Genomic DNA, 16,387 nt, shown 5'->3' on the forward strand with positions numbered 1-16,387 from the left:
GTGAGGATGATAGTAGCCACAGTAAGGGAGGCATCACAAAATCACCCCGGTCCCCTGGAACCTGCAGGCCTGGTAACATAGTGAGGGACTTGCAAAATGTTAAAAAGGATAAAGCTAATGTCATTTCCAAGAGGGAATAGATTCCATAAGGGGCATACCACAGCAGAGAGGACCTTTTTCCTGGGACCCAACAAATATAGTTCTGTAGCAGTTGGGCTCATAGCATGCCTTCTCTGCTCGACCTTATGAGATGGGCAGATGTAATTGTGAAGAGGTATCCCCTCAGATAACCCGGTCCCATGCCATGAAGGGCTTTAAAGGTAAAAACCAGAATTGGAGCCAGAAGCAAACTGGCAACCAATGCAGCTTGAGGAGTACAGATGTAACGTGTTCCACTCTAGGGGCATGCACACAACTGCCCATGCTGCTGCATTCTTCATCAGTTGAAGTTTCCAGATACTTTTCAAGGATAGCCCCATATAGAATACATTGCAGAAACCCAAAGGGGAAGTGACTAGCACATGGGGGACTATGAGCAAAGCCCCTGGATCCAGGAATGGGTGCAACTGGCACACAACATGAAGCTGTGCAAATTCATTCTGTGCATTACATCAGTATTAATTCAGGACTCCTGTATGCCTTTTTATAATGCAGTAGTAGCAGCAGTCGGCAGGAAAGTCCATCTTCCAAAGAAACCAAGAAACTTTCTCATCGTGAAAAACCAAGCAGTACCATTGAGGAGGAAACTCCCACGGCAGTCAATGATTCACTGCAGAATAATAGTATCCCATCCATTCATGATGAGAGAGGTTAGTTTTCAGATCAATATTTAACCAAAGCAATGTTCATTCAATTTTTGCTTCATAACTGTGTTCTTTCCACTGCTGTGTCAAGGTTTTGCTGATAGGATACATGGTAATAATATAAAAATAATTCCCTACCCATTCTCACCATCCTGATTTCTTTATATGTTTGTTTTTGAGTTGGACTCTGCAGAACTTGCAGTCTGACAGTATCACTGCCAGATTGTCCTGGCTTGCTGTTGCTTTCATCCTCCTTATTCTTAGAACTATTGGCTGGATTCCTCTTCTTCTTGTGCTAGTCCTCATTTTAAAGAAAAAAATGGTAAATTTAATCTCCTACATGTACAAATGCTGTGAAATAAATCTTCAGAATTTGTTTGGTTGCTTTCTCTGGTATTTCCAAGAAATGGAATTTTTGGAAATGGGGTGGGGAAGGATGTATATTACAATCACTGTACTTACCATATTTTTCGGACTATAAGACACACCAGAGTATAAGACGCATCTTAGTTTTTGGGGAGGAAAATAAGAAAAAAGCTGATTGGTGGGTGGATCGGCCTCCCGGAATACCCCGAATAAGCTGTTCCCAGAGGTGAATTTTAGCAACAGGTTTGTTGGTTGTGACCTCTGTGCCTTGATTTTTTTTCAGCCTCTGAAACCTCTGTTTCAGAGGCTTTTTTTCTGAAGCTCTGTTTCTGAGGCTTTTTTTCTGAAGCTTTGTTTCAGAGGCCTTTTTTCTGAATTCTGTTTCAGAGGCTTTTTTCAGCCTCTGAAACCTCAGTTTCAGAGGCTGGGTGTGGCTACATTCAGGGTATAAGACGCACCCAGATTTTCACCTTCTTTTTTGGGGGGAAAAGGTGTGTCTTATACTCCGAAAAATATGGTAGTTTTCATTAGATTCCAGTAAGAACTATTATTGAGAAGTAGTAAAGTTTATTTCCTTACCTCAAGACATACAAGCAGAAAGAGGGCAAGGTTAGTTCATAGCCTGATTTGAGAGCCAGGAAACATTGCAGCAGCTTTAATGGTTTGAAAACAGCTACTATGGGTAGTCCTTGGATTACAACCCCTTGTTCAGTGAGCATTCGTAGTTACAAGGGTGCTGAAGAAGAGGGACTTAGAATTGGTCCTTGGAATTCCAGCCAACACAGTTTGCTCACAATCATGTTGCAATCCAGGTACTTGGGCAGGTGGCTTGCAATTACAATGTTGCTGCAAATTGTGATCACGTGATCAACAAGCAAAGTCGGAGGGAAGGCCAGCAGAAAAGTTGCAAGTTGCTCCCAAAAGTTGTTGCCCCCACTTTTTTTTCTAAAGTGCTCCACTACAGAGTACGAGAACCCCTGCTGACCTACCTGCTCATATTCAGTAGTGCTCATTTATAGCACCTGTGGCTCCCACTGGCCAGTAATACCCACCCACCGCACCCAATCACCTTCCAACAGCTCTCACCAATCAGCTTGCTTGCCTAGGGCTCCAGACATAGGTCCTCTCTTAACAACCCAGGTGATCTCTGGGTTACAAGAACCAGGTCTGCTGGGATTGTTGTTGCTAAGCAACGAGGTTAGGTGATATCACGCTTTACAACCCGCATCACATAGGGATGGAACGTCTGATTCCAGTTAAGGTTGCAATTCAAAGGCTACCTGTACATACCTGCTCTTGCATCTTCCCAAAACGTGTCTCTCAAAGGGTTTACATAGTTCTAGTATGTAATAGTCATCCAAAGAGTCTGTGTATATGTTCATTGTTTTTGTAATAAGGTCAGGAATTTTGATAGTTAGGCACATCTATATTTCTGTCCATTCAGTCAGTATTTACTCATTCAATTTTTGCAACATAATCTTATTTTGTAACATTTTTTGTACTGTAATGAATTCCTTATTTTCTCCTCTTCTTGTATTGTATCTTTTCAGATTCCACTTCTATTGGAACAGAATATTCCCTCAAATTTGAGGAGTCTATGACCGAAGATGATATTGAAGAGAAGTCATTCCGGTCTTTGTTACCTTCCGAGAGCCACCGCCGGATCAATCTGAAGAAACGAAATCACCAAGTTTATTCTGATGAGGAAGCTTCTCCTGGAAAGCCTACCCTGTCACCTATTAAGGCAAGATTTCAAAAGGCTGTAGCTGTTCATTTTTCAGAATCTTAAAACATTTATAAGCCTGTTTTCCAATTGCCAATTGATTGTGTAGGAAGTTTGTTAATGCATATATTTTAGTTGTTTTAGCTGTTTTAAATTTGTTACAAATTATACAGTATACGTGTAACTGCTTTTAGAAGAATATTTGTCATAAAAAGTGAAACAATCAACAGAAATAAATACATAGGTCTGTCCCCTAGTTGCTCACTGAAGGTGGCATCATCTGACATTCTTTGCACTAATCTGAATGCTGGGTCTAATCTATCTGCAAAAGTTCATCATTATGTTGTCTGCTAAAGATTCAACATTTTGCACAAGTTGTGGTTTTCTTCCCATAAATCTTTTCATGGAGAATGAAAAGAATGATCTCCTTGAATGCAGAGGGAATAATTCAATAAATAATAGGCATAATTCAGGAAGATTGTTTTTAAAAATGAGTATCTATAGGTGAGGTGGATTTATAGAGATTTCTGGAAGTTTGATCTATGAATAGCTGCCAGTGGTAATAGCTGTATTAAAACCTAATTTAGATGCATCATTTTGCCAAATATCATTTGCTGAATTAATAATTTTAGTAAGACATTTTATAAAGACAGAATTACAGGAGGCCAGCTTCTGCTTGTGGTCTTCCTAGAAAGCCTGTTTCAGATACTGTTGTAAATATGCAATGCATATGAGTTAATCGTGGGATTCTTCCCAGGTGCACTGGGAAGGATAATAGATGCTGGAATACTTTTGCAGCTAGAAAATCATGTTTCCCTGTCCTCTTCCACCTCAGCTGCAACTTGGTTAATGCTCTTGTCTGTTATTCTGTTGCTGCTTGTCTCAAGTTACTCATTTTCATATTCTCAGATATAAATTTATTAAATGAACATACCTTATACATAAAATAGTCATGTATCTGCACTGTAGAAAACAATATTTCTTTATAGCAAGAGTGGAAATCTGGTAATAATTAGTATAAAAGTACATCAACAGTTTGCCCCCAATAAAGAGATTGTGAATTCTGGGGAAACTATTTTTTATTTTATTTTTTTATCAGGAGCTAAACCTGCCATTTTCAGGAGGGCAAGACAGTTTTTCTAAATTTACAATGGAAATGGTACGGCAGTACATGAGAGAAGAGGAAATGCGAGCTGCTCACCAGTCTTCACTGCTCCGATTACGTGAAAAGGCACTTAAAGAGAAGACTAAGGCTGAACTAGCTTGGCTAGAACACCAGAAACGGTAAAGCTGGAAACCCCACAATGTATAACATAACCAAGAGTTTTACCCATCCTAAAGATTTCAGGCTTTTTTGATTTATGTTAAATTCTTATTGCAAATGTTTCATGAATGTCATGAACGTGATAGCAAGCAAAGGAGAGTTCTTTGCAATTTTAATATGATCACAATGTCTTTAATTTTGTTTGGTTTGTACTCGCACCCACCCCATCTTTGTATTTATGACTTTATACATTACATCATAATGAGGATATTTTCTCAAATGAAGTCTTTTTTAAAAAGTTTCAAATGCAGTTTTGCTTCTTTGATTATTTATACTTTTCCTTATAATATATGAAACGAACAAAATGTTAAAAAGTTATGATATTTATGTCGTTACCAAGCACATCTAAATTATATTAAAGTAACCAAAATATTTTTACAATCCCCAAGGCATGTCACAACTTTTGAGCACCCCTAACGTTTGGAAATTGAAAGTTGAAAAATTTGACGTGCCCTAAATATAGTATCATATGTTTAATTATCTCACCCACTTCACATCTAAGTTTTTTAAACAAATGTTGAATAGCTTCCAAATTTCCTTATGCATTTGCTGACATTGAGATAAAACGCCTGTGTTTTATCAATAGTGTAAAGAGCCAAAAGAAAAAAAAAGAGGGAAAATAATTCAATGCAGAATTGAAAGAAATTTAATTTTTTTGCTACTTATTTTTAGACATTTACGAGATAAAGGAGAAGATGATAAAATGCCACCTATCCGTAAAAAACAACGTGGCCTGCTTCTTAAACTTCAGCAAGAGAAGGTAAACACTACTTTTACGTTAGATTGCTTTGAGCTGCCTCATAGGTGGGAATACCTGGCCAATCTTGGCTATTCTCAGAAGGTAAATGAGACTGGCCATTGTTAGAATTTGGACAGAGGATCTCCCAAGAATTCCAGGGATGTAGACTAGATTGGATAGGAAACAAACCCCTTCAAAGCACTTTTTTCATCCTGTCAAGAAACTTGAATAGATGCTCTCACCAAGAGCTGGAGTTCCTATGATTGTGTTTTTACTTTGAGGTAGTTCTGACTCAGTTAGTTCTTAAACAGGTTGTTAATTGGGTATGCAAATATTCTGAAAGTCATAATATTTATAATCATAATTAGTGCAACTGTCTACAAATAACAGATTTATTAAGATTTACAATAGATTTATTGGGGGGGGGGGGTGTTGACTTAATGTTGATCCAAAATACTACCTTATCTTGCATTTTATTTAGTGTATCGACATACATAACAATTATTGCCAAGAGGCTGGTTCTGGGATACTGGAGTAACTTGTAGTAGTTAGTACTAATGTCATATGTATTTATTTAAATAAATATTAATTTCAATAGACTGTAGTATCATATTAATCATTTGAATTGACATTTATGTGAATACATATTTTCTCTTAATTAAATTTACTATGTTGGATGGTATACAGTACTGGCCATAGAGCATTTATTGTAAAATAAATGGTGAGAAAATGTCAATTTTGACCCATAAAGTGACAATTTTGATACAGTACTTCAGCACGTATTATTCTAAAAGTGAATACTATACACTGTGGCAACCCAAAATTAACAACTGTAAATTATTATACGCACAACCATGTGAAATCACAGCTGCCCGTTCTTTAGCTGGTATTGATCTTCATGTGCACTGAATCCTTCCCAAGAAGCTAGGATATCATAATATAGCAGCGTAAAATATGTGCAGATTCAACTAGTGTGGCCTTTTGTAACTGCAGTTGGAAATGTTGTCAATGTACAAGATTTTTTCCTTTGGCACCCAATGTGTTAATAACCATTGGGACCATCGGGGTTGGTTTTTGCCATAATCTTTCAACTTCGATACTTTGTGATCTTGGATACTTTGTGATTTTCTCCAGTTCTTTGTCTTCTGTTCTATATCCCTTGGTATTACCACATTAATTATCCATATTTTATTCTTTTAAACCACAGTTAAATGTGGGTATTGTGTGCCAAGACTTTATACATTTGTATTTGGAAATCCCATAGTATTTTAATCTACTACTTTTTGACTACTATTTCAACTATATATTCCAATCAGTTTTTCATTTTTACAGTTCCAGTTCCAGTGAATCATTTTGGCGACTGTGTTATGTCATTGTTTATAATCAGTTTATGTGATCTTCTTACACACAAACTGAGTATATGATCTACTCTTTTTTAACAGAATAACAGGATTGGAAGGGACCTTGGAGTTGTCTAGTCCAACCCCCTGCTCAGGAAGGAAACCCTATACCATTTCAGACAATTATTTTCTGCCTCTTTGCACAATATGCACTTTGAATCATTTAATCATTTTTCAGTTCTACCTTTGATTGCATTAGCTTGCTCTTAAGCAGCCAAAATCAAGACTTCAATTTCATTTTTTTAATGTTCCAGTTATAAGCCATTGCCAGGTTTTATCTTTATCCACTTTGCCCTCAAATCTTTGTAGAAATTGAGCATGTAATGCTTTTCCTTGCCAGCATTCAGTTTGTATTTTTATTGCATTATTTCAGCATTCACATTTTGTTTCCTGTCCATTCAGTAAGTTCCAGTTTTTTACTTGCATCAATCCTTGTTCTTGGCTGTGTTTTATTTAATCAGCCAATGCAAACTTTCTTTGTTTGACAGTTTATTTGACTTGAAATGAATCTCTGCCTCCATTTCTGCAAGGCAGATATAATCTGTCACTATCACTAGAGGGATGTCATGCATAGTGAATAGTCACGTGCTTTTTTTTCTCAATCCAAACTATCCAGATGAGCTTATGTCCAGTTAATAATTCCAACAGGTATTAATGCGCAGGTATTGATGGCTTTGATGGTGTTTCAACCATTCAATTCTGTCTAGCAATTTTCTCACTCTTTGGTCATATTCTTTACTAACCACATTTGTAACTTATCCATACTTCAAGTTATCCAACTATAAAATGCCCAGATACTTGTAGGCTGCTTATATTACTATTTTTTTTTTATTGCAAAAGTTTTACAATTACATTTTCACCCCTTTTTCCCTCCCCCTCTACCCACCCCAAACTTCCTATCCTCCCTAACCCTCCCTAACCCTCCCCTCCCCCCGGACTTCCACACAATATACTTATATCAGGTAAAAAAAAACCCTTAATATAAAACTTATATAAAACTTGAACCCCTCCCTCCTCCTTGTAAGTTTTTCATCTTCATTACACTGAAATATTTCTATCTTAAAATATCATTTTCAAATAAAAGCTATTTGGTACTTCCTAGTTTGAAATTTGTTCTGAACATAATCTATCCACTTTTTCCATTCCCATTCATAAGTCTCTTGTGAACAGTCTTTTAAAAATGCTGAAATCTTCGCCATCTCTGCAAAACTGGCCATCTTCAAAGTCCATTCCTCAATCGTGGGCAAAACTTCATTCTTCCAATATTTACCTATCAATAATCTCGCAGCTGTTATCATGTACAATATCAACTTTGTTTCACCCGTAGTAAAACCCTTAACTATACCCAATAAAAACAATTGTGGAGAAAATTGAATTTTTTTCTTCAAAACATTCTGCATGACCCACCAAATTTTTATCGAAAAAGCCTTAACTTTCCTACAAGTCCACCAAACATGATAATATGTAGCATCTAAACAATCACATCTGCAACATTTTGGCTGAACATTAGGGTACATACACGACAATTTTTTGGGGTCTAAATGCCATCTATAAAACATTTTATAGAAATTTTCCCTCAGATTCTGCGACTGTGTAAATTTAACATTCTGAACCCAAATTTTTTCCCATGTTTCCAACATCACTGGCTCTGCAAAATTTTGTGCCCACTTAATCATACAATCTTTAACCAGTTCAGTTTCTGAATCCCTTTCCAACAAAACATTATAAAGCCTTTTAATATGCATTGGACCTTTCTCTTTTATATGTCTAACCAATTCTTCCTCATGTAACATAATACCAGTTTTTTGGTCCTCTCTCCATCTCAATTGTAATTGATTATATTGTAACCAAGTTAAGTTAATCCCTTCGTCCAACAGTGTCTGTAGTGTCTTCAACTGCCATCTGCCCGCATCTGTAAAAAGAACCTCTTTGTATAAAAACCCCCCGAGTGACATTATATTTGTATTCCACATAATATGACCAAGATCCAGCCATAGCGGTATTTTATAATCCCATTTGAATCGGTGCTTCTTCCAAACTCTCATCAAAGAGTCTCTAAGTATATGGCTTTTAAATACTTTATCCACTTTGTTATCATAAAATAAGTAAGCATGCCATCCAAATTCAAGATCAAAACTTTCTATATTCAATATTCCAGTCTTTTTCCTTCCAAACCAATCACTTGCTGAAGTCAAAGCTGCTGCTTCGTAATATAACTGTAGGTTTGGAAGTTTAAGACCTCCCCTTTCTGGAACATCTTGCATAATTTTCAATTTCACTCTGGGTTTTTCTCGTTCCAGACAAACTTGTTCACTCCAGTTTGCCAGACTTTCAGTTGCTTTTCACTTTTGAGCACCGGAATCATTTGAAACAAAAAAAGAAATCTTGGCAAAATGTTCATCTTAACTGCTGCTATTCTTCCAAGTAAAGACAGCTGCAGTTTTTTCCAAGTCTCCATATCTTTCTGCACCTCTTACCACAAAACCTCATAATTATTTTGAAACAGTTTCATATTTGATTCTGCAACCTGAACTCCTAGATATTTTACCTTTGGTACAATCTCAAAACCTGCCCTCCTTTCAAGCGCATGTTTACGATCTTGTGTCATATTTTTAACTATCATCTTAGTTTTTTTCTGATTCAGTCTAAAACCTGAAACTTTACCATAGTCTTGTATAATGTCCTTCATCTGGATTATTGATTCCATTGGCTGTGTTAGGGTAACAACCAGATCATCTGCAAATGCTTTTATTTTGTAATCCTCTTGCCTTATCGTTATACCTTTCAAGATATTAGAGTCCCATATTGTATTTAACAAGACTTCTAATGTTAAAATAAATAACAATGGGGATAACGGACATCCCTGTCTTGTTCCTTTTTCAATTTTAAACTCTGTTGTCAAACTTCCATTAATAATAATCTGTGCCTTTTGCTCTTGGTAAATTGCTGAGACCGCCTGTATAAATTGGTCCCCAAAGTCCATCTTTTTTAAAGTCTTTAATAGAAAATTCCAATCCACTCTGTCAAAGGCCTTTTCCGCATCCAAAAAGACCAGCACTGCAGGTACCTGTTTATTCCTCTCAAGATATTCCAATAAATCTATTACTTGCCTTACATTATCCTTCATGTATCTACCCTCGATAAATCCCGCTTGGTCATCATGAATCACCTTTTGAATTACTGGCATCAGCCTGTTGGCTAGTACTTTTGCATACATTTTATAATCAGTATTAAGAAGAAATATTGGTCTATAATTCTCCGGTTTTTTAGGACCTGCTTGTTCTTTTGATATCAAAGAAATATATGCTGTTGTCCATGATGGGGGTATTTTACCCCCTTGTTGAATATTACAAAACAAATCTCTAAGTTGTTCCACCATTTCTGTTTGCAAAGTTTTATAATACACTGCTGTCAAGCCATCAGTTCCAGGAGCTTTAGCTGTTTTTAATTGTTTAATTGCTGCCATTATCTCCTCCTCTGTTATAGGATAATTCATTCTTTCCTTTTGTTGATCTGTAATTTTTGTGACTCTTTTATTATCTAAATATTTTTCTATAAGTCCATTCTGCACATCATCTTTAGCATATAGTTTAGTGTAATAGTCCACAAAAGCTTCTTTAATTAATTTTTGTTGAAGAATTTCTTTCCCTCCAATGTCAATATTATCAATAGTCCGTATACTCTGCTTTTTTCTTAAAGTGTAGGCCAACCATCTGCCCGGTTTATTGGCATTACAAAAGGTATTATACTTCGCATATTGTAAATTTGTTGCAACTTGTTCCGCCATAAGCATTTGCAATTGGTCTTTTAGAAGTTTTATTACACCACGTATTCTTTCATCTGTTGGGTTTTTAATAAGTAGCTGTTCTTTATTCTTTATTTCTATTTCCAATTCAGATCTTTTCTTTTGTCGATTCATTTTATGTTTAGAATTCATGTAGATAAGCACCCCTCTCATATAAGCTTTGCTCGCATCCCACACAATTTCAATTGGGGTATCTTTATTCAAATTTATTTCAAAAAAATTCTTTCAAATGCTTTTTAAATTCTTTTATGTTTTTTTCATATCTGAACAAGTTCTCATTCACTCTCCAAGAACGTCGCTCATTCTTAGCCATCTCAATTTCTATCCATACTGGGCTATGGTCGGACAAGGTTCTTGGAAGAATCTTTGTTCTTTTTGCCTTGACAAGTAAATCATCTGACAACAAAATAAAGTCAATCCTAGAGAAGGATCTATGTCTGTCGGAAAAAAAAGTATAATCCAGTTCTTTTGGATTATGTATTCTCCAAATATCTTTTAATTCCAGATCTTCTTTCATATCAAAAAACGTCTGTGGTAGTCTGATTCTGGATTTCACCAAACTCTTTTTATCTAGTTTAGAGTCAATTACTCCATTCCAGTCTCCCATTATTAAAATAGATCTATAGTCCCATTGCAATATTTTAGTATGTAACATTTTATAAAAATAATCCTGTTGTTGGTTGGGAGCATAAATTCCAATCAAAAGAATTTGGCCATTCACTGTAAGCAATTCGATTGCTATAAACCTACCATCTTCATCTGCTTCTATAATTTTAGCTGTTAATCTTTTATTTACATAAATAACCACACCATTCTTTTTTTGCGAAGTTGAAGATATAAAATGTGTGCCTAGTTTGGAATTTATCAAGTATTTTTGATCTTGAGTTGTGATATGAGTTTCTTGTAAACAAATTATATCATTATTAAATTGTCTCAGATATACAAATAACTTCTTCCTTTTCTGTACCGAGTTCAACCCATTCACATTCCAAGATAAACACTTAATCGTCATCTTTATCTTTATGGAGCAACGAGCAGAATAACCGAATATCTTCCGGAATCTTCGGTCTCGCTCCCCCCATGGTTCCAATCTCTTGTGTGGTACTCTTAGCTCCCTTTTTGTCTTGTCTTTCCTGTTGTTGTTGCTTTTCTTTAAGTTGCCTAGATTTTGCACGAGTTATGCGCTGATCCTTAACCTCAACCATCCGAACTGGGTCCAAGATTGGAGAAGATTCCAACAGGGGCTCATCCAAGAAACCTCCTTCCGCACCCTGCGTTTCCTCTAGCTCCACCTGTTTTGACTGTTCTTGCGGTTCTTGTTGAAGTTGCTTCTTGTCACTCTCCTTAATCTCCAGAACTGTAGATGTACGTGGAGATGGTGTTCTTTCTTTAAAAATAGTAGTGTAAAAATGCTCCGCCTTCTCCACAGTATTCAAACGATGTCTTTCTCCCTTATATTTCAAAATTATGCCAGTTGGGGCGTCCGATCGAAATGGTATCTCTTGTTTTTGCAGTTCTTTTACAAGAAAGCCAAAATCTTTTCTGGCTTTCAGCATTTTAGGTGGTAGTTCCTTGTAGACTCCAATTTGTGCACCCCCCACTTGCACAGAAGTAAGAAAAGATTTTTGCAGGATGTCATTTCTTATTGCTCTATCCGTGAAGTATATGACCACATCTCTAGGCAATTGTCTTTGTCTGGCCACCCAAGAATTCACTCTGTAAATTTTGTCTATTTTGTAAAAAACCACATCAGGATTAATTTTTAAAATCCTTGCCAGAGCATCAGCACAAATCTGTCTCAAATCCTGTCTGTCATCCTCTCTGATTCCTCGTAACCTTATGGCAAATTCCATTGCCCTGAATTGCATCATAACAATTTCGTTTTCAACTCTCTGCATTTTATCATCAACATCAGAAATTTTATAATCATTGTCTTTCATCTTAACATTGACTTCTGATTTAAATTCTTCCACTTTAGAGTCAACTTTAATAATAAATTCTCCAAGGCCAGACGCCACCTCTGCTATTTTTTTAGTCACCTTGCCATAATCCTGTTTCACCATATCTTTAATTTCATTAATTTCCTGCATGATTTCCTGTTGAGATTTTTGAAGTTTATCATCTATTTCCTGTTGGGATTTTTGAAATTTATCATCCAAAGCTTTAGAAATAAATTCTTTTAAATGTTCAATATCAAAGTCTTTTTTTTGAGTCTGTATCTGTTGAGCAGGGGGAAGCTGCGTTTCATGTTTATGTGTGGGGGATCCCCCCCCCTGTTGCCTTTCCTTCCTGCTTCTTTGAAGCCATCCTGCCACGTAAGCTAGTTTTTCTGAAAAGGGGGGTCCTTTTTCCTTTTCCACCTCCACAGAGACTTCTAAAAAAGTCCCCCAGTTTTAATCAAATAGAGACTGAAGCAAAGCAGAGTCAAATTTTTTAAAAAAGGAATTTTTCTTTAAATAGAGCAACTTTGTAGCAGCTTTGTAACTTTGTAGCAAAGCAGGATGACTTCACAAATCCACTCTCACTAGCTCGTTAACTCAAATGCTGGGCGCCATGTTTTTTCAAATCACTTTCACTCACTCGCTTTTTCTCTTGAATTAAAAAGTCAACAAAGCACTAATACTTGCAATTTTCAAGTTTCTGGATTCAAATTGGTATTTCCGCTGCTTGTTAAGGTTGGTTCCTTTCACTTTAAATGTTTGGTGCAGCCGGCTTGTTCTGCTGAAGGCAGAATCGTCCCACGCCGCCCGGAGTCTCAGCAGGTTGGGAGGGAGCCGCGCCTGTTTCCTCCCCAGAAACAATTCCCTGGGGGGTTACAGGGGCTCGACCTGTACCCTGCTGTCTCTTCACCTTCAATCCTCAGGATTTCAGAGTTTTCGAGCCGCTCCTCGATCGCGGGGCGGCTCTACAGGCGGCGGGGCTGGCGGTCTTTAAAAAAAACACCGCCGTCACCGAAGCTCGCAAACCGGAAGTCTTTCAAAAGTTCTGCTTATATTACTATTATTATTATGCTTAATTTCATAATCAACCCGATGTTTAGATTGTCTTTGGCATTTTGATCCACTTACTGAATCCTTTCCTGGGATAGGGAGATTTTGTTCTTTGATGGTGTTAAAAGAATGGTCTCGAGATGTAAGCCTTTTGCAATTGACTGTTGGTGATTTTATCAATGCTGATGGTGTTCAAGTGGTGCTCCAGATCTCCTGGGATTGCACCCAAGGCACCTATTGGTACTATCTTTGCTTTCCATTGCCATGGTTCTTCTACTTCTATTTGCAGGTCTTTATACTTTGTGATTTTCTCCAATTCTTTCTCTTCTCTTCTGCTGTCTCCAGGTACTCATTGTCCACTATCCAGACTTTTTTTGTTTGTCTTATTGAAATTGTTAAGTCTGGGTGTTATGTGGCAGGTGCTTGTCCGTTTGAATTCTGAAATTCCAGAGTACTTTAGCTTCATCATTTTCTTTTACTTGGTCTATTTTGTGGTCCCACCAGTTCTTGCTTGTAGGCAAGCTGTATTTCTTGCAGATATTTCAGTGCATCTTCCATTCTTGCTGCTTCGTCGTGCTATTGTTTGTAGTCAGTCTCTGTGATCTTCTTGCAATAGTTAATTAGCGCTGAGAAACAGGAAGCAGAGCACAGGGTGCCTCAGGGTGGGGAGGCCTTGGGAAGCCCAGGGCAGGCAAGCCTAGCCCTATACTACACCTTCCAGGGCCCTCCTACACATGTGCTCTGCTTAATGGCCCATGCAGTTGCTTAACAACCACATCAGGGAGAGTAGGGATGTGAGTTGTTAAGTAAAGCGATCATGTGATCTGAATGACCATCATGACATGACTTTAATGGACAGGCTCCATTATGGTCGTAAGTTGATGACTATCTGTACCACCAGTCCTTAAAGTTACAGCTGTTCCAGCATCCTCACAGCCATGTGATCAAAATTTTGGGACCTTGGCAACCCACCTGCATTTATGACCACAGCATGCACTTCATTTCTCCCCATGCTCCTATCTCCCCATCTCTCTCTCCTTTCCTTTTGGCTGCCTTGCACTTCAGTTCATACACCTGCTGTCCCCAGCTGATTTTTGCCATCTTCCTCCTGCTGCTGATGAAGTGCACCCAGACTGAGGCCCCTGCTCATTTTTCATGCACGGCCTTCATGTAAGTGGTTACAGAGTGCAAGAAGACCAAAAAGGCAGAGATGGGAGAGAGATCACCTATAGGTGGGAATTGAAGGAGAGGTAAGGTGGCTGTGCAGGAGAAGTATGAGGTACTCACCTCATGACTGTGTAGTCCTGCTCACAACCAGAAATATTGATACTGCCATTCCTAAGTGGTGCAGGTACATGATCTTCCACTTAATGACGGCTTTGCTTAGCGATGGAAATTTCCAATTAGAGTCATTTGTGGCTAGTCACTTGTTCAAGAATCTTAGTGCAAAGGTAGGGAACATTTCAGTCTTTGTGCCAAATCATACATTTACACCCACAAAGCAGGACAAATTATTTTATAGAAAGCAAACAGATAATACTCAAATACAGAGAAAATATAGGGAATAGTATTCCCCACCCCCACACTAATCATAACTACCAAAGGGATGTGAAGGAAAGTTCTTAATTAACTTTTAAAAAAAATCATAACTAGGAAAATTGACATTTGCAAGGGAAATTTCCTGAAGCAAACTGCTACCAATGAACACTATTTGGGGGCAAATAGGCTTCAGTAGATGTTGCCCCTGCTCACAAGCTTTGGATCTGAAGTAAGCAAACAAGAAGGAAATTGAAGAACAGACAGTAAAGAAAATTAAAAGCTGAGGATTCTTAATTTTAGTTTTAGTTTTTAAAAATTTATTAATGCATTTCTATTGCTATAACTTGTCCTAGGAAAACTGTTTTAAAAATAACAAAGATAGTGATACACAGAATTCAGAAAAAAGAATAAAGAGAGAAAAACCAAAGTCATAATAAGTTCTAAATAGTGTGTATGGGAAAGATGAGAGAATATTTACATTTTTAGAAAGAAGATTACATACAGAGGTAAAAACAAAATTAATAAATTAACAGAATATAAAGTAGAAGGAGAGAGTGGAGAATTCTTTGTGGATTGGGATAAACTTCTAATAAACTTTGGATAAAAGCAACAAGCAGAAAATTGTAAAGTGTGGCACAGCATAGAATAAAAATGAAAAACCAAGGATATTTAAGAGGTAAACTGATGAGGAAATAACAGCTTATTTTTTGTTTTGTTTTATCCTGTTTACCCATAAAGGCAGAAATTAAGCGCCTTCAGGAAGCTAATAAGGCAGCACGGAAAGAAAGGCAACTTATTCTTAAACAGCAGGAAGAAATTGAACGGATACGCCAGACCACTATGAAATTACAGGAAAAACTCAAGTCTGCAGGAGAAAGCAAGGTGATAATGCAATTATTCTGCTTATTTTTTTTATCCAGTTGACATTGTCAAATGAAACAGCATTTCATTTGAAGAATAAAATTTGTGACATTCTTAAGATACAAAGAATAAATGAACTTTATTTTTCTTAGTATAGCAGTTGTAGCTGTAATAATCTTAGATATGGGGCTAACCTTTAACGTTGGTTGTATTGTGTGTATAATTGATACAAGAATCCTAACTAAGAAAGTGATACAACATCATTCTCAATCCACATACACTATGTATTTTGGTTACCAGCAAATTTTATTTAAAAGTCTCAAGATTTTAGAACTTAAAATTTCTGTTTTTTAAAAAATAAAATACAAGTGGTCCTCTATTGATGGCCATTCGTTCAGTGACTGTTCAAAGTTGCAGTACTGCTGAAGGAATAGTACCTAGGACTGATGTTTGAAGTTCCACTTGTCACAGTGTCTCTGCCATCACATGATTGCAATGAGCAATTGGCCCAGATTACTAACCATTGTATGCCCCTGTGCTCATATGATTGTGATATTTCCTGCCAGCTTCCCACTGGCAAAATTAGTGGGGAAGCTGGCAGGAAGTCAGAGCTTGCAGTTAATACCAGGTTCTCATTTAATGACACACATGGTCCTTATTTAAAAATGGTAAAAGATACTTCCAGAACTGTTGTTGCTAAGCAGCATGATCATGTGACATTGTACTTTATGATCACATTGCCTGGCAATAAAAATTTCAGTCCCAATTACTGTGGCTAAATGAGGACTACCTATAAAGAAAGTTTGAAAACAGTGTCAGACTTTGTTCCACGGAGAA

General features: G+C 37.1%; 1 protein-coding gene across 1 annotated transcript in view; it reads left to right on the forward strand.

The window, feature by feature from the left end:
* The window catches only part of CEP350 (centrosomal protein 350), a 97,135-nt gene that overhangs the window by 43,623 nt on the left and 37,125 nt on the right, over positions 1–16,387 (forward strand). The window contains exons 20-24 of the mRNA XM_070940938.1: positions 655–809; positions 2,720–2,913; positions 3,992–4,176; positions 4,889–4,976; positions 15,428–15,571. Of these exons, the coding sequence (XP_070797039.1) occupies positions 655–809; positions 2,720–2,913; positions 3,992–4,176; positions 4,889–4,976; positions 15,428–15,571 (766 nt within the window). The remainder of the gene's footprint in view (positions 1–654; positions 810–2,719; positions 2,914–3,991; positions 4,177–4,888; positions 4,977–15,427; positions 15,572–16,387) is intronic.

This window comes from Pituophis catenifer, unplaced genomic scaffold (genome assembly GCF_029215685.1).
Source record: "Pituophis catenifer annectens isolate HBS135680 unplaced genomic scaffold, rPitCat1.0.hap2 SCAF_3, whole genome shotgun sequence".
NCBI classification, from domain to species: domain Eukaryota; kingdom Metazoa; phylum Chordata; class Lepidosauria; order Squamata; family Colubridae; genus Pituophis; species Pituophis catenifer.